The sequence below is a fragment of the Drosophila novamexicana genome, unplaced genomic scaffold, assembly GCF_003285875.2.
Source record: "Drosophila novamexicana strain 15010-1031.04,08,12 unplaced genomic scaffold, DnovRS2.1 tig00000387-arrow-pilon, whole genome shotgun sequence".
In the NCBI taxonomy this organism is placed as follows: domain Eukaryota; kingdom Metazoa; phylum Arthropoda; class Insecta; order Diptera; family Drosophilidae; genus Drosophila; species Drosophila novamexicana.
The window spans coordinates 1,879,948-1,904,899 of record NW_020824800.1 but is presented as its reverse complement, the minus strand read 5'-3'; the positions used below and the strand labels follow the sequence as shown (position 1 = coordinate 1,904,899).

Here is a 24,952-nt window from a genome sequence, read left to right as displayed (position 1 = left end):
GAGAACCGATGAGCCAGCAGGCGCGGCCCAAAGGTAAAGGCAGGGATCGATTACAGCCAGCTGCAATTTACACACCTGTTTTTACCAATAGTTAAAAGCCCCATAACTAAGTCGCAGTAATAAACATGTATAAAAAGCTGTTGAGACAAAGCCTGGCTTAACAGTAAGGAAAAAGAATAAAGAGGCCAATGGGAAAAATATCGAAAACCAACTTTACATTTGCTCTGCCAAACACTCTCTTTGCAGAATCAACCCTGTTCTATTTACATTTGTTTTTGTAACTTGAATTTCCTTAGACGATCTTGGCTTAGTAATTATTGCCGTTATCGCAAAAAAATACCAGCAAAAAATGTAAGGGATGCCAAAAAGACCGGCCATTTTATGCTTATACTTTAATCGAACTAAATCGAAAAGTATTGCCAAAATATATGAATTATTTGTATGCCGTCAAAAATACTCAATTTTAAATACACATATTTGAAAATAAACTTTAAGAATACTTAATTTCTTGTTAAACATTTTGAACACATTGCATGCATGTTTACACTTGTTAGGTAAAGAAATGTATACATACCAACTGATTCCATTGTAGCACTGTTAAATTTGAGAAACGAAATGCGACTGCGTGAGTTACGCTCAGTAGACTTGTCAACTCTAATTTAGTCTCCGTATGGTGCTACGAAAAAGAGGACCTTAAAAAAAAAAACAGTTCACGACACATCCTTAAATTACTTTAATCTTCGCGGAAGAATGGAATACAACTCAAAAATAATTGTGTAAGGTCAAATGATACAAGCGTACATTGAATGTGCATTTATTTTATTAAATGTTCACTTATTTGTATGTACATATACATATTTACAGTCATACCAGCAGCCAACATATACATATACATATATGCTTATGCTTGTACATGTGTATCTAACGGGTATGTATGTATGTATATACTGTTCAAGTGCATTTTTAAAATTGAAAAAGCGCCTGATATGTGCGTATCTACTTATGTAGATTGTATTGCATATGTATATATATTATTATGTACTTGCACATGCACATATATAAATATATGTTATGTATAAACTTGACTTCTTGTATATGTACATATGTATGTATGTATGTACATAATTCACTATTGCCAACTACCATTTACACACATAAAAAAACCGAATAAGACATTTTTTTTAAGTTAAAGAGATTATCCGACATTTTTTCCGGCTTAGTAAGTTAAAAAAACGAATATTTGTGCGAAAAAAAGGCTTAATTGGCTACACATGGACGTGCACGTGATTCAACTCCCTTTCGTCCTGTTCACTTGATGCCAAATGTACGTACATACACATACATATGTACATATAAAAGAAGCGCCTTTTAAATGCATCAAATATGCGCAGACATGTATACATACATACATATGCATGTTTTTTTTCTGGAAATGAATGTTATTCAATTTGAGTATTTATATTAACATATCTATACAGTGTGCTAAAAATGTCTTCGTACAGCGACTTAGATATTCTTTGGTAACGAATATAAATAACTTCGGTCACATTTTTTTGTTCGTTATCACTAATCGTAATCACGGCGGTTTCCTCATTGATGATGATGGCGCCGCCATCGTTGACCGTGACTCCAGTTAGTTGGTACAACGGTACAATGAGCTGAGCGAATTACGTACAGAGGTACAATGAGCTGTGCGAATTAGGTACAAGGGTACAATGAGCTGGTCGCACGTCGTATACGGTAATCTTCTGCAGAAAGTTGTTGTGAGTGCCAATTGGTAATATTTCATTACCGCAGTTCTTACAAATTAAACTTGACTTAGGATATTTAATTAAATGTAGACATTTTTATTTAATAGATCCTTGATTTGGACTACCTCCCTCATATCCGTAATGCTCATGTTCGTAGAACGCCCATTGATTATGTTTTGTAAATCATTGGAGTCTAATATTGCCGCGCTAACAATTCCAATCTTTGTGATTGTAACGGATACCATTAGAGTTTAAAGTTCCGAAATCAATATCCTATTTCATTAGAGCAATTTTTCGTATATCCTGTTCGTATCTCTGAGTCCAGTATCTGTCTTGAGGAAAATGATTCTTCAAAAGTTCTGTCCAAATTGTCGTGTCGTCATATGTCAATTTTGCCGTTGTCATTGTGACAAAAACGGTATAGTCCCGATCCTGAGAAAAGAAATTTCTATTTCAGCCATCTTACATTATCTTTATGAATCACACTACCTTTAATTAAGACTGTGGTCCCCAAGTCTGCATCCACTGTTTCTCATTGTACAAAGGCGTAATCTTATTTCCCAGTCTCTTATTCGATCTTTCAAGGCTCCTACTTGAAAATTTCTATTATGTCTTACTACATTTAACCTTTGCAATTGGATATTCTGGGCTTTAACGACTTCATTTCTTAGTTCTGCGTCGGGCTCTAGGGAAGATGAATGGGTCATGTCGACAGATCGTTTGTTTGTAACCGAGAGGTTCGAACTGTTATATTTTATGGTTGCCTGAAGTATTAGTTCAACTGTGTCATTGTTATTTTTCTCAGTTTTCACAAATTTGGAAAATTTGGCTTTGTTATAGATTGTTTGGTCTATTTACCTGCTCTAATTAAATTCCTAGAAACTGTTTATCTTGTTGGTGTTTCTATTCTTCCGCTGCCGTCGATAATGACGTTTTATGCTGCTTCAGTCGTTTTTGAGTGAGACTGGGCTGTCTTAATTTCGCGTTGAGCGCCAATTAAGTGATTTAAGAACTTTTAGTTACCGACTGGTTTATTGTCCAAAATTCAACTAACTCTAAAGATCATATATTTCCTAAAGTGTAAGCAAGCCCTACTTACTTAAATCGCTGACATTGTGCCTCCGCACACCTTCGATGAGTTTTAAAGGCGCTCTGCCAAGCCCGTCTGTTTGTCCGTATGTATGAACGCAAGGAGCTCAGAACCTATAAGAGCTAGAGACTTGAAATGGAAATGGAACGTAGGGCCTCCTAGTGCCCGCGCAGTACGATAATCGATGACCTGCTCCGTTTCCAAGAACTCGATTAAAATCGAAATGCCGTTTTTTGAGCAAATCCTGTAATTTATAAGAGCTAGCGACACCATTTGCATATACTTTATGGACATGTTATCAATAAAATATTTAATTTTCAGCTGATCTTCCTAATGTCTAATAGTCCGATGTAGATGACATTTTGTGCGTATGCTAGTCGTGTAACGCAGATCGTCACTGGTGAGTTTTTAAAGATTGATTGAAAAAAGCTGTTCTTATAAAAACTAAATTTTAGGCCGCGTACGACATGAATGCCAGGATTTCTGCTGCTGTGCGCTGCAGGATAATATCGGCTTTCAACCTAACGTTAAATTTCGGCATCGACTGTGTATACTACTGAAAAAGTCAATTGAATCGTTTTAATTTAAAGGACACAGTTGTGACAACGGCACAATTAAAAAGCGTACAAATGCCTTTCCCATTAATCTATTGTTTATTAGAGATTTAAATATGCTTTAAACGCAGTGAACATGTTTTATGTGCAAAAAATCTAACTAGTACTTTAGTAAACTAAATAAGTGTTAAAATGATGGAACCAGAAAAATGGCAAATACGAATATATTTGTGTTTACTATTTGTCACTTTGTCATATTCAAGTAAGTCGTAGTATTAATTAATGATAAGTTCGTCTTTTGTATGTAACAGGCAGAAGGAAGCATCTCCGACCCCATGAAGTATATATATTTTTGATCAGCATCAATAGGCGAGTCGATCAAGCCATGTCCGTCTGTCCGTGCGTCCGTCAGTCCGTCCGTATGTATGCAAGCGTCGATCTCATATCCTATAAGAGCTAGGAACTTGAAATTTAGAACGAAGTTCCTCCCAGTACCTGCGCAGTATGAATTTCATTCCGCTAATCGATAACCTGTCCCATTTCCAAGCAATCGAAAAAAATCGATATCGAAATCCTGTTTTTTGAGCAAATATCCTAGGTCTTAGGGGCTAAAGTCACCCAATTTAAGATGCCTTTCATGGCCCCAAGAAGAGTGAGGACAGTCGTAAACTTTTTTTTTTTTTAATTTGTGTATCTTTACTAATTCGGGATGTAGGATATAGGGGGTAAAAACTTGTTTATCCATCGAATTTTATAAAATAAGTTATTTATGTGTAATTTGTTAAAAATTTCAGATCTAGGAAAGATGACTTCATCTCAAAATCACTTTGGGAGTACCGTGCAGAGTCAATTCAATACCAAAAATAATACCCGTGTCATCGCTCAGAAAGGAGGTCTCGCTATTTTGCCATGTGTTGTTAAAGTAAACTCGCCGGCAACGGTAAGAAATTTTCCGATTAGTTATTTTTAAATGTTGACGAAAGATTTTTCTTTTAAATTTGTATGACTTGTATATTCGCTGTTGCGATGTGTGTCTTTGGTTTTATAAAAGCTCAGGGTTTTGAAAAAAAAAAAAACAATAATTAATGTGAAAACTTGACAAGGCATAAATGCGACGATGTATAGAACCCCGAACTCTAACAAACTTTGCTGCCGATTTCTGAGCTCATGATCGTCTATCCGTATATACGAACGCTTCGCACTATAAGAGCTATAAAAGCGTGAGACTTGAAAACGAAAAAAGACACAAGTTATTTAAGAAAACGAGTCGTTATATTGGAAGGCCACAAGATTTACAGTTTTACGCTCGTATTTCTTGAACTCTCCATTGCAATTGCAATTGCATTGTAAGCTGTGCTGAGTGTGTGTGTGCTTTTGAATGGGCGAAGTTTTTGACGTGGGCTTATTTGCAAAGATCTTTTTTGCAAAAAACGGGGCTTGTAAGGGCGAATTTCGTCCGATCGGCTTCAAACTAATATTCAGAGTTCAACATACAAAAATATATGAATACGCGTATTAGGGATTTTTAAAATAAAAATTGTTAAACTGCATAAAAAATGGTTTTATTTTAGGTTTCTTGGATACGAAGAAGAGATTTTCAATTGCTCACAGTCGGCTTATCAACGCATAGCAGTGACAAACGATTTTTAGTTGAGCATACACGTCATATGGGCCATTGGTCGCTAAGAATAAAGGCTGTCAGAGAGGAGGACAAAGGGTTTTATGAGTGTCAATTGTCAATTTACCCTACGCAATCAATTTTTATAGAATTAAAAATAGTTGGTAAGTTTAAAACTTAAATGCCATAAGAAAATGTATAAATAAATTAAAACTTTACCTTTCTATTATTAGAAGCGGTTGCTGAAATATCGAATGCTTCTGATATTCTTATTGACGAAACTTCAACCCTTCAACTACAATGTAAGCTGAAGGGTGCCACGGAGAATCCTTCTTTTGTCTTTTGGTAAGCCTTAATTAAACAAACAACTAAGACTGCATTCCAAAATTATTATCATGTAATCTGCTTCTCAACAAGGTTACTTTAAAATCACAGCTAGTCATTTTATATATAAAGAAACAAACTCTTTATGTTTAATATATGTTCATAACATGAACTGCTTCAATGTTTCAGGCAACGCCATTTTTGACCCATGTCTATATACGAATCTTGGGGTAAGATTTGGACATAAATTTCGACTAAAAAATCGGTGTTAAGATTTGAATGCCAGATTAATCTTGAGGGAAACCCATGAAGAAAAAGCCAAACTTCATGAAAATCGGATGAGATTTGGCCGAGATATGGGGGTGGTAAATTTTGACCCATGTCTATATACGAATCTTGGGGTAAGATTTGGACATGAATTTCGACCAAAAAATCGGTGTTCACATTTGAATGCCCGATTAATCTAGAGGGAAAAACATAAAGAAAAAGCCAAACTTCGGGGTGGTAAATTTTGACCCATGTCTATACACGAATCTTGGGGTAAGATATGGACATGAATTTCGACTAAAAAATCGATGTTCAGATTTGAATGCCAGATTAATCTAGAGGGAAAACCATGAGGAAAAAGCCAAACTTCATGAAAATCGGATGAGATTTGACCGAGTTATGGGGTTTTAAAATTTTGTCCCATGTCTATATACGAATCTTGGGGTAAGATTAGGACATGAATTTCGACCAAAAAATCGGTGTTCACATTTGAATGCCAGATTAATCTAGAGGGAAAACCATGAAGAAAAAGCCAAACTTCGTGGAAATCGGATGAGATTTGACCGAGTTATGGGGGTGGTAAATTTTGACCCATGTCTATATACGAATCTTGGGGTAAGATTTGGACATGAATTTCGACTAAAAAATCGGTGTTCAGATTTGAATGCCAGATTAATCTAGAGGGAAAACCATGAAGAAAAAGCCAAACTTCATGAAAATCGGATGAGATTTGACCGAGATATGGGGGTGGTAAATTTTGACCCATGTCTATATACGAATCTTGGGGTAAGATTTGGACATGAATTTCGACCAAAAAATCGGTGTTCACATTTGAATGCCAGATTAATATAGAGGGAAAACCATGAGGAAAAAGCCAAACTTCATGAAAATCGGATGAGATTTGACCGAGTTATGGGGGTGGTAAATTTTGACCCATGTCTATACGAATCTTGGGTTAAGATTTGGACATGAATTTCGACCAAAAAATCGGTGTTCAGATTTGAATGCCAGATTAATCTAGAGGGAAACCCATGAAGAAAAAGCCAAACTTCATGAAAATCGGATGAGATTTGACCGAGTTATGGGGGTGGTAAATTTTGTCCCATGTCTATATACGAATCTTGGGGTAAGATTTGGACATGATTTTCGACCAAAAAATCGGTGTTCAGATTTGAATGCCAGATTAATCTAGAGGGAAACCCATGAAGAAAAAGCCAAACTTCATGAAAATCGGATGAGATTTGACCGAGTTATGGGGGTGGTAAATTTTGTCCCATGTCTATATACGAATCTTGGGGTAAGATTAGGACATGAATTTCGACCAAAAAATCGGTGGTCACATTTGAATGCCAGATTAATCTAGAGGGAAAACCATGAAGAAAAAGCCAAACTTCGTGAAAATCGGATGAGATTTGACCGAGTTATGGGGGTGGTAAATTTTGACCCATGTCTATATACGAATCTTTGGGTAAGATTTGGACATGAATTTCGACCAAAAAATCGGTGTTCACACTTGAATGCCAGATTAATCTAGAGGGAAAACCATGAAGAAAAAGCCAAACTTCGTGAAAATCGGATGAGATTTGACCGAGTTATGGGGGTGGTAAATTTTGACCCATGTCTATATACGAATCTTTGGGTAAGATTTGGACATGAATTTCGACCAAAAAATCGGTGTTCACATTTGAATGCCAGATTAATCTAGAGGGAAAACCATGAAGAAAAAGCCAAACTTCGTGGAAATCGGATGAGATTTGACCGAGATATGGGGGTGGTAAATTTTGACCCATGTCTATATACGAATCTTGGGGTAAGATTTGGACATGAATTTCGACTAAAAAATCGGTGTTCAGATTTGAATGCCAGATTAATCTAGAGGGAAAACCATGAAGAAAAAGCCAAACTTCGTGGAAATCGGATAAGATTTGACCGAGTTATGGGGGTGGTAAATTTTGACCCATGTCTATATACGAATCTTGGGGTAAGATTTGGACATGAATTTCGACTAAAAAATCGGTGTTCAGATTTGAATGCCAGATTAATCTAGAGGGAAAACCATGAAGAAAAAGCCAAACTTCATGAAAATCGGATGAGATTTGACCGAGTTATGGGGGTGGTAAATTTTGACCCATGTCTATATACGAATCTTGGGGTAAGATTTGGACATGAATTTCGACCAAAAAATCGGTGTTCACATTTGAATGCCAGATTAATCTAGAGGGAAAACCATGAAGAAAAAGCCAAACTTCATGAAAATCGGATGAGATTTGACCGAGTTATGGGGGTTGTAAATTTTGACCCATGTCTATATACGAATCTTGGGGTAAGATTTGGACATGAATTTCGACTAAAAAATCGGTGTTCAGATTTAAATGCCAGATTAATCTAGAGGGAAAACCATGAAGAAAAAGCCAAACTTCATGAAAATCGGATGAGATTTGACCGAGTTATGGGGGTGGTAAATTTTGACCCATGTCTATATACGAATCTTGGGGTAAGATTTGGACATGAATTTCGACCAAAAAATCGGTGTTCACATTTGAATGCCAGATTAATCTAGAGGGAAAACCATGAAGAAAAGGCCAAACTTCGTGGAAATCGGATAAGATTTGACCGAGTTATGGGGGTGGTAAATTTTGACCCATGTCTATATACGAATCTTGGGGTAAGATTTGGACATGAATTTCGACTAAAAAATCGGTGTTCAGATTTGAATGCCAGATTAATCTAGAGGGAAAACCATGAAGAAAAAGCCAAACTTCATGAAAATCGGATGAGATTTGACCGAGTTATGGGGGTGGTAAATTTTGACCCATGTCTATATACGAATCTTGGGGTAAGATTTGGACATGAATTTCGACTAAAAAATCGGTGTTCAGATTTGAATGCCAGATTAATCTAGAGGGAAAACCATGAAGAAAACGCCAAACTTCATGAAAATCGGATGAGATTTGACCGAGTTATGGGGGTGGTAAATTTTGACCCATGTCTATATACGAATCTTGGGGTAAGATTTGGACATGAATTTCGACCAAAAAATCGGTGTTCACATTTGAATGCCAGATTAATCTAGAGGGAAAACCATGAAGAAAAAGCCAAACTTCGTGGAAATCGGATGAGATTTGACCGAGTTATGGGGGTGGTAAATTTTGACCCATGTCTATATACGAATCTTGGGGTAAGATTTGGACATGAATTTCGACTAAAAAATCGGTGTTCAGATTTGAATGCCAGATTAATCTAGAGGGAAAACCATGAAGAAAAATACAAACTTCGTGAAAATCGGATGAGATTTGACCGAGTTATGGGGGTGGTAAATTTTGACCCATGTCTATATACGAATCTTGGGGTAAGATTTGGACATGAATTTCGACCAAAAAATCGGTGTTCACATTTGAATGCCAGATTAATCTAGAGGGAAAACCATGAAGAAAAAGCCAAACTTCGTGGAAATCGGATGAGATTTGACCGAGTTATGGGGGTGGTAAATTTTGACCCATGTCTATATACGAATCTTGGGGTAAGATTTGGACATGAATTTCGACTAAAAAATCGGTGTTCAGATTTGAATGCCAGATTAATCTAGAGGGAAAACCATGAAGAAAAATACAAACTTCGTGAAAATCGGCTGAGATTTGACCGAGTTATGGGGGTGGTAAATTTTGACCCATGTCTATATACGAATCTTGGGGTAAGATTTGGACATGAATTTCGACTAAAAAATCGGTGTTCAGATTTGAATGCCGGATTAATCTAGAGGGAAAACCATGAAGAAAAAGCCAAACTTCGTGGAAATCGGATGAGATTTGACCGAGTTATGGGGCTGGTAAATTTTGACCCATGTCTATATACGAATCTTGGGGTAAGATTTGGACATGAATTTCGACTAAAAAATCGGTGTTCAGATTTGAATGCCAGATTAATCTAGAGGGAAAACCATGAAGAAAAAGCCAAACTTCATGAAAATCGGATGAGATTTGACCGAGTTATGGGGGTGGTAAATTTTGACCCATGTCTATATACGAATCTTGGGGTAAGATTTGGACATGAATTTCGACTAAAAAATCGGTGTTCAGATTTGAATGCCAGATTAATCTAGAGGGAAAACCATGAAGAAAAAGCCAAACTTCATGAAAATCGGATGAGATTTGACCGAGTTATGGGGGTGGTAAATTTTGACCCATGTCTATATACGAATCTTGGGGTAAGATTTGGACATGAATTTCGACCAAAAAATCGGTGTTCAGATTTGAATGCCAGATTAATCTAGAGGGAAAACCATGAAGAAAAAGCCAAACTTCATGAAAATCGGATGAGATTTGACCGAGTTATGGGGGTGGTAAATTTTGACCCATGTCTATATACGAATCTTGGGGTAAGATTTGGACATGAATTTCGACCAAAAAATCGGTGTTCACATTTGAATGCCAGATTAATCTAGAGGGAAAACCATGAAGAAAAAGCCAAACTTCATGAAAATCGGATGAGATTTGACCGAGTTATGGGGGTGGTAAATTTTGACCCATGTCTATATACGAATCTTGGGGTAAGATTTGGACATGAATTTCGACTAAAAAATCGGTGTTCAGATTTGAATGCCAGATTAATCTAGAGGGAAAACCATGAAGAAAAATACAAACTTCGTGAAAATCGGATGAGATTTGACCGAGTTATGGGGGTGATAAATTTTGACCCATGTCTATATACGAATCTTGGGGTAAGATTTGGACATGAATTTCGACTAAAAAATCGGTGTTCAGATTTGAATGCCAGATTAATCTAGAGGGAAAACCATGAAGAAAAAGCCAAACTTCGTGGAAATCGGATGAGATTTGACCGAGTTATGGGGGTGGTAAATTTTGACCCATGTCTATATACGAATCTTGGGGTAAAATTTGGACATGAATTTCGACCAAAATATCGGTATTCACATTTGAATGCCAGATTAATCTAGAGGGAAAACCATGAAGAAAAAGCCAAACTTCATGAAAATCGGATGAGATTTGACCGAGTTATGGGGGTGGTAAATTTTGACCCATGTCTATATACGAATCTTGGGGTAAGATTTGGACATGAATTTCGACCAAAAAATCGGTGTCGAGATTTGAATGCCAGATTAATCTAGAGGAAAAAACATGAAGAAAAATACAAACTTCGTGAAAATCGGATGAGATTTGACCGAGTTATGGGGGTGGTAAATTTTGACCCATGTCTATATACGAATCTTGGGGTAAGATTTGGACATGAATTTCGACTAAAAAATCGGTGTTCAGATTTGAATGCCAGATTAATCTAGAGGGAAAACCATGAAGAAAAAGCCAAACTTCATGAAAATCGGATGAGATTTGACCGAGTTATGGGGGTGGTAAATTTTGACCCATGTCTATATACGAATCTTGGGGTAAGATTTGGACATGAATTTCGACCAAAAAATCGGTGTCGAGATTTGAATGCCAGATTAATCTAGAGGGAAAACCATGAAGAAAAAGCCAAACTTCGTGGAAATCGGATGAGATTTGACCGAGTTATGGGGGTGGTAAATTTTGACCCATGTCTATATACGAATCTTGGGGTAAGATTTGGACATGAATTTCGACTAAAAAATCGGTGTTCAGATTTGAATGCCAGATTAATCTAGAGGGAAAACCATGAAGAAAAAGCCAAACTTCGTGGAAATCGGATGAGATTTGACCGAGTTATGGGGGTGGTAAATTTTGACCCATGTCTATATACGAATCTTGGGGTAAAATTTGGACATGAATTTCGACCAAAATATCGGTATTCACATTTGAATGCCAGATTAATCTAGAGGGAAAACCATGAAGAAAAAGCCAAACTTCATGAAAATCGGATGAGATTTGACCGAGTTATGGGGGTGGTAAATTTTGACCCATGTCTATATACGAATCTTGGGGTAAGATTTGGACATGAATTTCGACCAAAAAATCGGTGTCGAGATTTGAATGCCAGATTAATCTAGAGGAAAAAACATGAAGAAAAATACAAACTTCGTGAAAATGGGATGAGATTTGACCGAGTTATGGGGGTGGTAAATTTTGACCCATGTCTATATACGAATCTTGGGGTAAGATTTGGACATGAATTTCGACTAAAAAATCGGTGTTCAGATTTGAATGCCAGATTAATCTAGAGGGAAAACCGTGAAGAAAAAGCCAAACTTCGTGGAAATCGGATGAGATTTGACCGAGTTATGGGGGTGGTAAATTTTGACCCATGTCTATATACGAATCTTGGGGTAAGATTTGGACATGAATTTCGACTAAAAAATCGGTGTTCAGATTTGAATGCCAGATTAATCTAGAGGGAAAACCATGAAGAAAAAGCCAAACTTCATGAAAATCGGATGAGATTTGACCGAGTTATGGGGGTGGTAAATTTTGACCCATGTCTATATACGAATCTTGGGGTAAGATTTGGACATGAATTTCGACTAAAAAATCGGTGTTCAGATTTGAATGCCAGATTAATCTAGAGGAAAAAACATGAAGAAAAATACAAACTTCGTGAAAATCGGATGAGATTTGACCGAGTTATGGGGGTGGTAAATTTTGACCCATGTCTATATACGAATCTTGGGATAAGATTTGGACATGAATTTCGACTAAAAAATCGGTGTTCAGATTTGAATGCCAGATTAATCTAGAGGGAAAACCATGAAGAAAAAGCCAAACTTCATGAAAATCGGATGAGATTTGACCGAGTTATGGGGGTGGTAAATTTTGACCCATGTCTATATACGAATCTTGGGGTAAGATTTGGACATGAATTTCGACCAAAAAATCGGTGTCGAGATTTGAATGCCAGATTAATCTAGAGGGAAAACCATGAAGAAAAAGCCAAACTTCGTGGAAATCGGATGAGATTTGACCGAGTTATGGGGGTGGTAAATTTTGACCCATGTCTATATACGAATCTTGGGGTAAGATTTGGACATGAATTTCGACTAAAAAATCGGTGTTCAGATTTGAATGCCAGATTAATCTAGAGGGAAAACCATGAAGAAAAATACAAACTTCGTGAAAATCGGATGAGATTTGACAGAGTTATGGGGGTGGTAAATTTTGACCCATGTCTATATACGAATCTTGGGGTAAGATTTGGACATGAATTTCGACTAAAAAATCGGTGTTCAGATTTGAATGCCAGATTAATCTAGAGGGAAAACCATGAAGAAAAAGCCAAACTTCGTGGAAATCGGATGAGATTTGACCGAGTTATGGGGGTGGTAAATTTTGACCCATGTCTATATACGAATCTTGGGGTAAAATTTGGACATGAATTTCGACCAAAATATCGGTATTCACATTTGAATGCCAGATTAATCTAGAGGGAAAACCATGAAGAAAAAGCCAAACTTCATGAAAATCGGATGAGATTTGACCGAGTTATGGGGGTGGTAAATTTTGACCCATGTCTATATACGAATCTTGGGGTAAGATTTGGACATGAATTTCGACCAAAAAATCGGTGTCGAGATTTGAATGCCAGATTAATCTAGAGGAAAAAACATGAAGAAAAATACAAACTTCGTGAAAATGGGATGAGATTTGACCGAGTTATGGGGGTGGTAAATTTTGACCCATGTCTATATACGAATCTTGGGGTAAGATTTGGACATGAATTTCGACTAAAAAATCGGTGTTCAGATTTGAATGCCAGATTAATCTAGAGGGAAAACCGTGAGGAAAAAGCCAAACTTCGTGGAAATCGGATGAGATTTGACCGAGTTATGGGGGTGGTAAATTTTGACCCATGTCTATATACGAATCTTGGGGTAAGATTTGGACATGAATTTCGACTAAAAAATCGGTGTTCAGATTTGAATGCCAGATTAATCTAGAGGGAAAACCATGAAGAAAAAGCCAAACTTCATGAAAATCGGATGAGATTTGACCGAGTTATGGGGGTGGTAAATTTTGACCCATGTCTATATACGAATCTTGGGGTAAGATTTGGACATGAATTTCGACTAAAAAATCGGTGTTCAGATTTGAATGCCAGATTAATCTAGAGGGAAAACCATGAAGAAAAAGCCAAACTTCGTGGAAATCGGATAAGATTTGACCGAGTTATGGGGGTGGTAAATTTTGACCCATGTCTATATACGAATCTTGGGGTAAGATTTGGACATGAATTTCGACTAAAAAATCGGTGTTCAGATTTGAATGCCAGATTAATCTAGAGGGAAAACCATGAAGAAAAAGCCAAACTTCATGAAAATCGGATGAGATTTGACCGAGTTATGGGGGTGGTAAATTTTGACCCATGTCTATATACGAATCTTGGGGTAAGATTTGGACATGAATTTCGACCAAAAAATCGGTGTTCACATTTGAATGCCAGATTAATCTAGAGGGAAAACCATGAAGAAAAAGCCAAACTTCATGAAAATCGGATGAGATTTGACCGAGTTATGGGGGTGGTAAATTTTGACCCATGTCTATATACGAATCTTGGGGTAAGATTTGGACATGAATTTCGACTAAAAAATCGGTGTTCAGATTTGAATGCTAGATTAATCTAGAGGGAAAACCATGAAGAAAAAGCCAAACTTCGTGGAAATCGGATGAGATTTGACCGAGTTATGGGGGTGGTAAATTTTGACCCATGTCTATATACGAATCTTGGGGTAAGATTTGGACATGAATTTCGACCAAAAAATCGGTGTTCACATTTAAATGCCAGATTAATCTAGAGGGAAAACCATGAAGAAAAAGCCAAACTTCATGAAAATCGGATGAAATTTGACCGAGTTATGGGGGTGGTAAATTTTGACCCATGTCTATATACGAATCTTGGGGTAAGATTTGGACATGAATTTCGACCAAAAAATCGGTGTTCACATTTAAATGCCAGATTAATCTAGAGGGAAAACCATGAAGAAAAAGCCAAACTTCATGAAAATCGGATGAAATTTGACCGAGTTATGGGGGTGGTAAATTTTGACCCATGTCTATATACGAATCTTGGGGTAAGATTTGGACATGAATTTCGACCAAAAAATCGGTGTTCACATTTAAATGCCAGATTAATCTAGAGGGAAAACCATGAAGAAAAAGCCAAACTTCATGAAAATCGGATGAAATTTGACCGAGTTATGGGGTGGTAAATTTTGACCCATGTCTATATACGAATCTTGGGGTAAGATTTGGACATGAATTTCGACCAAAAAATCGGTGTCGAGATTTGAATGCCAGATTAATCTAGAGGGAAAACCATGAAGAAAAAGCCAAGCTTCGTGGAAATCGGATGAGATTTGACCGAGATATGGGGGTGGTAAATTTTGACCCATGTCTATATACGAATCTTGGGGTAAGATTTGGACATGAATTTCGACTAAAAAATCGATGTTCAGATTTGAATGCCAGATTAATCTAGAGGGAAACCCATGAAGAAAACGCCAAACTTCGGATGAGATTTGCTTTCTTCTGCCTGGTACATACATTTGGCCTTCGCACCAATACAATATACCCTTATTCCCATTTTTAATCGGTTCGGGGTATAAAAAGGTGCCTTTTCAAGAACTTTTAGGTTTAACAATCCAAATCTAGCTAGAATTGCATATAATCCAGTTCAATCAGGACTTTGATATTATCACTGTTCTCTGAGTTCAGCCATTAAACCAAGGCCACGCACGGAGAGAGAAGTGTTTATTATCAAATGCCAAGCTTGACACTTCTAACCATTCCGTCTTAGAGAAGAACACTATATTACGAAAATGAGAAAGTATGAGACTCCATACACAAAACAAACATTTGATATTAAGCCGCGACACACTAACAAAATATGCAACTTTCTTTCCATTTTTTAACATAATCCCAGCTCATTTATTTAATAACACATAAATAATTGTTGTTTTTATTATGCTTTTTAGGTATCACGAAAACAAAATGGTTAACTATGACGCCCAAGGCGGCTTTGTTGTGACATCCGTTACAGAAAATTCACTTCATAGTCAAGAAAGTGGACAGGGCTTTCCGTCTAAAGCAATTGGTGGAAAAACTAAAGTGTTTCGAGGAACAATGGATTTTAATGCCAGCAGTGCTATTGCAACTAGTGATGCGGGCCCTTCTATTTATACTTCACCTATGACCCCTTTGTCGACATTACAAGTACAGCAACACAAATCCCCGTATCTTCCAAATTCGTCAATGAGTGTGTTAACCATAAAAACTGTCACATTTCATCATGCTGGCAACTACACCTGTGCGCCCTCAAATGCGCGGCCGGCAAGCATTACGGTCCATGTCCTAAGAGGTAAGTTAAACTGTACTGCATTTATAAAGATAAGTTAACTTAACTTAAGTTCAATATTCAGGAGAGAAGCCAGCCGCTATGCAACATGCAAACCGAAGTATTCTCGATGGCGAAAATAATTCTAATAACACTGTTAGCCTCAACAGTATAAAAGGATTAAATGGTACAAACAGTCTTGTCATTACTGTGCCGTCACTTTTTTTATTTATTCTATGTGTATTAGGAAATTTGCTTTCTGTGTTCCACTTACAAAATGTTAATAGCTGAAACTGTTCGTAATTAGTAATTTTAGTCAGTTGACTTTGGCAATTGTATTTTTAAGAATTGTATATAAATATAAACTCATGCATACCATTATGATATTAATATTAAGATATATAGTTTCAATTGTAAAAGGACTGGCCTATAAGCTACAAGAATTAGCAACTGATGTCTCCGTGTAGAAAGTATTTCATTGCTAGCCACTTATAAGGTAGTATTTTTTAAGTCAAAAGTTATTCATTGATTTCTATTCTAAAATATCGTCTATTGAATTTAAGTTAAGGTCTCAGTATATAAACTGTGATATAATTTAACATGCAATAAAAAAAAATGTTTCCAAAAATATTAAATCTGTCAGTTAGTCTTTAACCCAAATCTGATTTAAATTGGTTATAATCGTTCTACCTATTCTTATAAGCGTACATAGAGATACTAACTATATTATGTTAGTTTAAGTATTTGCCGCGCCGATAAAAAATAAATTTCTAAGACAAATCCAAATAAGTAATTTCTAATTGATCTTATGGTTAAAATTAAAAATAACAAATCTAACTATTTTTTTCTGTGTTAAGGCCGCAACCTTACTTTTTTGGTACAACATTTTTTTTGGGTAAATTTTTATGTTAAGTTGAAGGAATCATCTCCGAATCCATATTCCCACTCTCTGTGTCGATTTCAGAACCTAGAGCTATTGTTATAAAATTTTGTTTCGATGTTGTCCCTACAAAAATCGGAAAGGTATGAGGTGATGGGAAGTAGTTCTTTCTGTTGCAGCTTCATTTGGTTTCGGTAAATGAAATAAAAGAATAAAAATAATAATAAGTAGGTTCTGGCATGGAAACTTTTTTTAAATAAAATTAACCAAACTTGGCATTATAAGTTTCACTACGCGTCTCATATATATTAAAAATTCTATATTATCGGGAACGATCGTTCGAAAAGTAGGTTGTTGTATGGAAAAATATTCTATTTTTCGAGATGTTTTCATCAATCTCTGCGTTTTCGAGCTTTACTATTCTCACATATTTTACACATTTTATTTTTTAGTTTTTAGAACTGCAAAAATTTGACCTGCGAATTTGTGTAAAAACAATGTTGGACTTGGTTTTAGGAGCTTTGTTTACTTTATATTTTAGCTAAAATTACACCTAAACATAAGTCAATTGACTTGCTGCCAAAATGTATTGCGATATATGCAAAACAATTTTGTTTTTATTTTTTTCTATAGTTTACGATTACAGAAATAGGTGGGAAATAGGCCTATTACATGAGATTTAATATCCTTCTTAAAGTAACCAATTGCAGCAAACATCTACCTCATCTTATATATCGATCTAGCCATGTCCGTCTGTCCTTCCGCCTGTCCGTCCGTTCATCCGTCCGTCCGTTCTTGTGCAAGGATCTCAGAACTAGAGCTAGACTTAAAACTTATAACGTAGGTGTATTACTATTGCCCGCGCAGTACGAGTTTGTTTCCGATAATCGATAACTTTTCTCGTAATCGAAAAAATCGAGTCCGTTTTCTTTTAGTAGGCAAAATGTAGAGGACAAAGAGCTAAACTCCGTGAAACTCGGATGACATTTGACCTGGTTATGGGGGTGGGAATTTTCAACCCAAAACAGTGTCTATGTCCATATAGGATATTAGGGGGTATCAATTTTACGTGCATTTTCATCGAGAATCATGTTGCCAGACTTATATGCCAAAAGTAATCTAGAGGCCAAACCAAGAACAAAGGTCAAACCTCGTGCAAATTTGACCGAGTTATGGATGTGGGAAATATGGACCTTTGTCTATATAGGATATTAGAGCGTATCATTTTTAAGTGAATTTTCACCAAGAATAATGTTGCGTTCATATGCGCTCGATTTAGCTTCCGATAACCTGACCACAGAACAAAGAAGATATCGACGCTGCCGATAAAAGCAAATGCGACACACGTCCGAACCAAAATGTCTTATCGATACACTGGATATTGGTAAATGTTTACACAAATATATTTATTTTCTACAATGCTTTAAATCAATGCAGCCTAAAGTTCACATTAATAATTAGTACATTATTTTACTAGAGTTTGCCGCTTGCGGCGATAGTTTAAATATCTATTTGTTATCGATATATTTAATTATCTGGTATTTAAAATAAATAGGGTATTTTCTGATATCAGAACGCGGTCCTACTGTAAAATAGTATGAAACAAATCGAAACCATTTATTTCATATGATATACTTATTGTCTATTTGCGATTTAAGTCAATAAAATATATAAAGTATTAAACAATTTTCAATTTGTCACGCGACTTGTAAGTGCAGTGTTAACGAATTTTCTCTTTGACTACGCAAATATTAATGGTAAATATTTTTTTGCTTTTATATGCCGTACATTTGACTTGGCGTTTGTATAAATAACATGTGTAGTTTTACTGACGATTAAAGTGTACGAATGTCAATTTAAGCACACAAAAACACATAATACAAATGTACAAATAAAAAAGTGATTCGTTAGGGACACATAATTGGGTACATAACTTTTTACTGATATACATGCAGGTCATTTTATATGTGTTATAGTTAATATTGTACAAAAGCTAACTATTCAAATATTCACAAATTACATATGCATACAGGTAGACATTAATAATATGCTACTACTAATTAATTTTAAAAGAGAAATTCATTTTGTATCAATTTCCAAATGTTCTGTGCATGTACACATATATAATATCGATTTTGCAACTGTAAACGAAAATACATGCTAACATATGTACATACATGCGTATGACGTTTATAAGTGTGTGTGTGTGTGTGCGTGTTTAAGACGTTCTGAATATTGCAAAATGAATGTAAAACTTTTGTTAACAGTGAAACATATGATAAGACACACCTATTCTAAAACTGTTCGCAAAGTATAATGTTAATGGACCTGGTTGTAATATTTTTGGCTTAATCTTCGGCTAAATTGCAGGGGTTGTAAACTTTTACGTTTACCCACTTCCTGTTGGGCCATGTAAATAAAGAAGGAAAGCGTTGAATTAATTAGTTCCCTTCTTTATTTTCGACGCATTCGATATGTGCGCTACCAAAAACGAAAAGTGTTCAACTGCGAGTTAAAATAACATATCGATAAAATGCGAACCATACCATACCATACCATGCCAAAAAAAACTATGAAAAATAGGCTTACCTGGTTTCCAAAATTCTAAGACAATACATCTTTAAACTACATATACCAGCGCACACGTACGTGTGAAAAAATATCATGAACGGATTTTTAAGAACTGATATATCTGTTCTTCTTCTTCGTCATAATCTCGCTTTCAACTTAAGCCCGACCGATTTTTATACTCATTTAGATTATTTTTGCCAGCAGCTCTGGGATCATCTAGTCTCATATTCCGGCTAGGGGATATCGTAAACCCTCTTCTACTAAGTTTGATTTTGCAGAATTAAAAATTAATTTAAAAAAAAAAATCGCTCAATGCGACTCAAACCCTTAACAGACCGCCTTCCTCGACAGCCGTACCTATACTTTACCGACTTAAACTACTTTAATACCCTGAACCCATTGAAAATGGGTAAAAATTTGTGCAGGTCTATGTAACAGGCAGAAGGATGCATCTCCATCCCCATAAGCTTTATATATTGTTTCTCAGCATCAATAGCCGAGTCGATCTAGCCATGACCGTCTGTCTGTCGGTCCATCCGTCCGTATGCATGAACGCAAGGATCTCAGAACCTTGAAGAGCTAGAAATGTTGTATGTAGGTCCTTCTAGTGCCCGCTTTTGTTTCCGATAATCGATAAATGGCCCCGTTTCCAAGTAATCGATAAAAATCGATATCGAAATCCTTTACTTTTTGTCAATTTTGGTAAGTATTAATAGCTAGAGTCGCCAAACTTAACATGTGGCTTCTTGAATAGTATATATATATATATACCAAGTATTTACTACCTCATAGCTATAAATCAAGTAAATAAGCCAATTTATGCTTCCCACCAATATAAGCCACAGTTTAAATGCAATTTATTTTTGAGTTATTTGAGAATTAACAAATATTCTATAGCAAAATAAGATCTACTATAGAAAATTTCATCAATATCAATGCAGACATATAGAAGTTATTAAACAAAACGTGGGCTTATGTAAATGGACAAAGATGTTTGCTGCAGCTAGCGGAAATCGAATTTCACACGCGCATCTTTACCACAAAAATAGTAAGTGTGCAGGCGTCGCGCAGAAAAAGCCTCACTTCTTACATAGTGTTAGAGTTGGACTACATACGTATGAAGTGCCTGAAAATTTATCGATATTATCTTTATTAATTATTCTTAGCTCCTGTTAAATCCTTTACCACGCAAGTATACAGCTGGGGCGTATTTAATGGTTTTCGTACAAACTTTAGCCACTGTTTTTCCCAAACTGCGAATTAAAATTACAATTCGATGACCTCTGTTTTACCCCACTTTATTGTCGAATTTGCCAAAAACCCAGTTTAAGTGCTAACTTTTTATTATTAGAGCGTAAAATTATAAAATGTAAAATAAAAAATAAAACGTTTTATAATAAGAAATACTTAACTTGTTAAACTTTTTTACAAATTTATTGTTTTTTCACCTTTTACCTTGATTATTTTTATTTTAGGTTGAAATGAACAGTATCGGTGTTTAATATAAATATTAAAATAGCGTGTTGATTATGGCTGCGCATCACTACACCGTCGAAGTTGGCGATACTAATTTCACAATTTTGAGTCGGTACATTAAATTAAGGCCTATAGGATCTGGTGCACAAGGCATAGTTTGGTAAGTGAAGAATCACAAACATATAATAATTTTACTATGTAGTTATTTGCACTTTAAGGCTGGCCTAGTCGATCTGGCCTTGTCCATTTTGTCTGTCCAGCCTTCTGTGCTTATGTTTAAGAGCGTCGCTCACAGAACCAATAAGCTAGACTGAAAATTAAGACCTTAGGTCGCCCCAGACTTTCCGGACTTGGCGCAACCACAGCCCCATTTTTAGACCCGGAACCCAATGAATATGGGTGCAGTCGATCTAGCCATGACCTTATGTCTGTCTGTCCGTCCGTATCTATGAACGCAAAGATCTCAGAACTTATAAGAGCTAGATAATTGAAATATTAATTTTCTAAGTAGGCCCTCCGATAATCGATATCGTGCCCCGCTTTCAACCAATCGATAAAATTCGATATATCGAAATTTTTTTTTTTTTTTGTCACCAAACCTACTTTGAGAATAGTATATATAGATCAAGTGTCTGTCATTTTAAAGCTTTCACCAACCCGCCTTCGCTGATAACTATAAATATATAAAAAAAAAAATGGTACTCTCAAATATCCTATATAGACATGGGTCAAAATATCCCAACTGGGTCAAAACTCAACCGATTTTCATAAGGTTTGCTTATGGTGTGGCCTCTAGATCAAGTTCAAATTCATGTGAAAAATTCAGCCTTCAACAGCCTTGCAAAACCATAAATGAGAACTTACTGAATACATGTTTCATCGATTTTGGAAATTGCAACTGCAGCTGTGGTAAATTTACGCGAAAATAGGCAACATTTTTACTATCGAATTGGCTTCAAACACATACTCAAAAATATTTATGAAAATTTATATGATATGCTTTTCCAAGATTCCACTATCTATTGGATAGTAATGTGGGTCAAATCACGGACGAATGAAATTTTACTTTTCGGATTCCGGCATTGTTGAGCTGCCAATGTTTTTTAGAAACTCTTTTATTGGCTTTTCACAACACTTTAAAAGGAGTTTATCGACCAACACAATTTCTTAGCTTTGCGTAAATCAATAACGAACGAAAAGAATTCAAAAAGCTTTGCAACCACAAGATTAACAAGGCGAGAAACCGTTGATTGCAATTTTTGTTGCATTGTTTGATGGACTTTAAAAATGCCTTGAAATTGGCGTGGAGTTCAAGATAGAAGTTTTATATTATCTACGGCAGTAGCTGAGTAAACTATATTTAAATTAAATAGCCTCTGGAACAGAAAACAAGTTTATAAATATTTTTGTTACAGTGCTGCATATGACACGATTACCGAGCAAAACGTCGCTATAAAAAAGCTATCTCGTCCATTCCAAAATGTGACGCATGCCAAGAGAGCTTATAGAGAATTTAAATTAATGAAACTGGTCAACCATAAGAATGTAAGTGATTGGTATTTTTTTCAAAAACCCCAAAAACCATGTATTGTTTGTCTTTAGATTATCGGTTTGCTTAACGCCTTCACTCCTCAACACAATTTGGACGAATTTCAGGATGTTTACCTTGTGATGGAGCTAATGGATGCTAATTTATGTCAAGTTATTCAAATGGATTTAGATCATGATCGAATGTCTTACTTGCTTTACCAAATGCTATGTGGAATAAAGCATTTACATTCCGCTGGAATAATACATAGAGTTAAGTATTGTTTGCTTTAATCGCTGCTGCGAAAGCAATGTAAGTGCTGCAGCCGCTGCTAATTTTTCCCAGATTGCGGCGTAAGCGTTTTTATTGAGAACAGCGAATGAAAGGTCTTCCTCGAATACTACAGCAACCCCCATCTTCTCTTCACAGGATTTAAAACCTTCCAATATAGTTGTTAAGGCCGACTGTACTCTAAAAATTTTGGACTTTGGACTTGCGCGTACAGCTGGAACTACATTTATGATGACACCTTACGTCGTAACTAGATACTATAGAGCTCCAGAAGTCATTTTGGGTATGGGATATACCGAAAACGTTGACATTTGGTCAGTGGGCTGTATCATGGGTGAGATGATAAGGGGTGGAGTTCTATTTCCTGGAACTGATCATATTGATCAGTGGAACAAAATAATTGGTAGTTATCCATGGAACTGTAAATGGAAACATTGTTTAATTGTCCTTAAATAATTATTATAGAGCAATTGGGTACACCGTCCCCATCATTTATGCAGCGTCTGCAACCAACTGTTCGTAATTACGTGGAGAATCGTCCAAGATATACAGGATATTCGTTTGATAGACTTTTTCCTGATGGTCTGTTTCCTAATGACAGTAGTCAAAATAGTCGAAGGAAGGCTTCTGAGGCAAGGGACCTTCTCAGTAAGATGCTGGTAATTGACCCCGAGCAGAGAATATCAGTAGACAGAGCTTTACAGCATGAATACATTAATGTATGGTACGACGCTGAAGAAGTTGACGCTGTAAGTACAACCTATGCCTATGCTTTTTGGGCATTTTGGAAAGCTTGTTTTTATAATTTAATAAATTGGCGAACCAAGGTCCTAGCCAAAACTTAGTTTCGCGAAAATGAAAAATCAGGTCTATGAAAAGACTCTTAAGGCGCAACGTTAACCAATCTCCCGAGGCATGCATGGAGTGTAAAATGCATCCCGCATCATTGACTTCTGCAGCAGTCGTTATGGGATTCAAGTTGTTCAATTTAGTTCAGTCCGGTTTAGCCGAGATTTGATAAGGCTTTTAACAAATTTCGCGTTAGACTATATCGTTTAAAAGACCCGCTTCGCCCACGTAGCTGTCTAGCTTAGATCCGTCAATTGAATCCGTGAGTAAAAAAAAGGCAATTAAAATGACAGCACCTACACCTAGCACAGCATACAATACAATCGCAATCGGATTTTGGTGCCTCTATCTTTTAATGCTAAAAGATTTGCTCGGAAAATAGTATATCGATAGATATTTATCGATTGCTTGGAAGCGGGTAAAGCTATCGCTTATCGGCAACAAACACAAAGTGGAAGGGCACAAGGAGCACGGGTATCTTGGAAACTCTAAAGATAAAAGTTTAATTTTGACATAATCTTTTTTTTTAAGAATGTATTTTGTAATTAGTAAATAACTTATAAAATATAATACTTATGCGTTTTTTTAAAGCCTGCTCCAGAGCCATATGACCATAGCGTCGATGAGAGGGAGCATACTGTTGAACAGTGGAAGGAGCTTATTTATGAAGAAGTAATGGACTACGAGGCGCACAATACAAGTAATATTAACCGATAGAGCAAAATTAATTTGTTGATAAGACAGTTATTTAGCCTTACATCTATCAACAATACAACAATTTTATTAATATTTATAGTAATCACAACTACAAATAAAAATCATAATGTTTAATGTACTTATGTACGAATTGTTGTTTTAACATACACATATAACACAATTCTACAATTTTAAAATATGTTAACCAACAGCAAGGACTTTGAGTATGTAAGATGGCGACCCGGAATATATATATATCTTCGATATCTTCGAAACAGATGTTAGGTCCGACTTCAAATAGTTTTGCTCTTTCAAACGCAAGAAAAACACGATTGAAAAAATCATCTTCAAGCTCAGTTAAAGTGTATTTTTGAGCACGTTGTATTGCATTGCCAAATTCTGCGACGCTCATTGGATAAGGATACAATAAGGAATAAACTGGTTTTCCATCCGACAGTGTTAATATTATAAGAGTTGGGACTAGTTTGGAACCGCAAGGACTAGTTTGGGTCTGTCGGCGACCGAGATCATAATAGGATTTGGTGTTAAGAAGATGGATGATAACTGTTTTTTCCTAATAAAGGGGTGGGGACTCTCCCCTTAAAAAGTTCGCATGAGTCTACATCGGACAAGTGATCGTCGAACGCTGTAACTTCGCACTGAGCCCTGATCTCAAGCTTTGATCATTTGTCAAAGAACTAGAGAAATTAATAATTTTTGTTTTATTTTATTTTCTTTAGATTTTGTAGTGTCTAAGATCGTAACTTGCAAACGGACTAACAGTCGACTTGATGGTCAACTTA

At 36.1% G+C, this 24,952-nt stretch overlaps 2 protein-coding genes across 2 annotated transcripts; both read left to right on the top strand.

Moving 5' to 3' along the window:
- Positions 1-669: 669 nt before the first annotated feature.
- Positions 670-16,627, top strand: LOC115759716. Its single transcript, XM_030700719.1, has 8 exons — positions 670-776; positions 3,163-3,241; positions 3,297-3,657; positions 4,190-4,335; positions 4,967-5,177; positions 5,247-5,358; positions 15,500-15,882; positions 15,944-16,627. Exons 3-8 carry the CDS (start codon positions 3,588-3,590, stop codon positions 16,147-16,149), a joined length of 1,128 nt encoding a protein of 375 aa, XP_030556579.1. The 5' UTR covers positions 670-776; positions 3,163-3,241; positions 3,297-3,587; the 3' UTR covers positions 16,150-16,627.
- A 1,715-nt stretch (positions 16,628-18,342) lies between these two features.
- LOC115760119 (stress-activated protein kinase JNK) lies at positions 18,343-24,266 on the top strand. Its single transcript, XM_030701314.1, has 7 exons — positions 18,343-18,495; positions 20,785-20,945; positions 22,201-22,330; positions 22,388-22,585; positions 22,743-23,007; positions 23,070-23,353; positions 24,045-24,266. The coding sequence occupies exons 2-7, from the start codon at positions 20,839-20,841 to the stop codon at positions 24,168-24,170; spliced, it is 1,110 nt and encodes a 369-aa protein (XP_030557174.1). The 5' UTR covers positions 18,343-18,495; positions 20,785-20,838; the 3' UTR covers positions 24,171-24,266.
- The last annotated feature ends 686 nt before the right edge of the window (positions 24,267-24,952 follow it).

Bases quoted from the DNA above. Each gene is read 5' to 3' on its own strand.
- LOC115759716 (XM_030700719.1), top strand. From the start codon at position 3,588: ATGATGGAACCAGAAAAATGGCAAATACGAATATATTTGTGTTTACTA. The intron at 5,178-5,246 runs GTAAGTTTAAAA...TTCTATTATTAG, and splicing joins TATAGAATTAAAAATAGTTG to AAGCGGTTGCTGAAATATCG. The intron at 15,883-15,943 runs GTAAGTTAAACT...TTCAATATTCAG, and splicing joins TACGGTCCATGTCCTAAGAG to GAGAGAAGCCAGCCGCTATG.
- LOC115760119 (XM_030701314.1), top strand. From the start codon at position 20,839: ATGGCTGCGCATCACTACACCGTCGAAGTTGGCGATACTAATTTCACA. The intron at 23,008-23,069 runs GTAGTTATCCAT...TAATTATTATAG, and splicing joins TCAGTGGAACAAAATAATTG to AGCAATTGGGTACACCGTCC. The intron at 23,354-24,044 runs GTAAGTACAACC...GTTTTTTTAAAG, and splicing joins ACGCTGAAGAAGTTGACGCT to CCTGCTCCAGAGCCATATGA.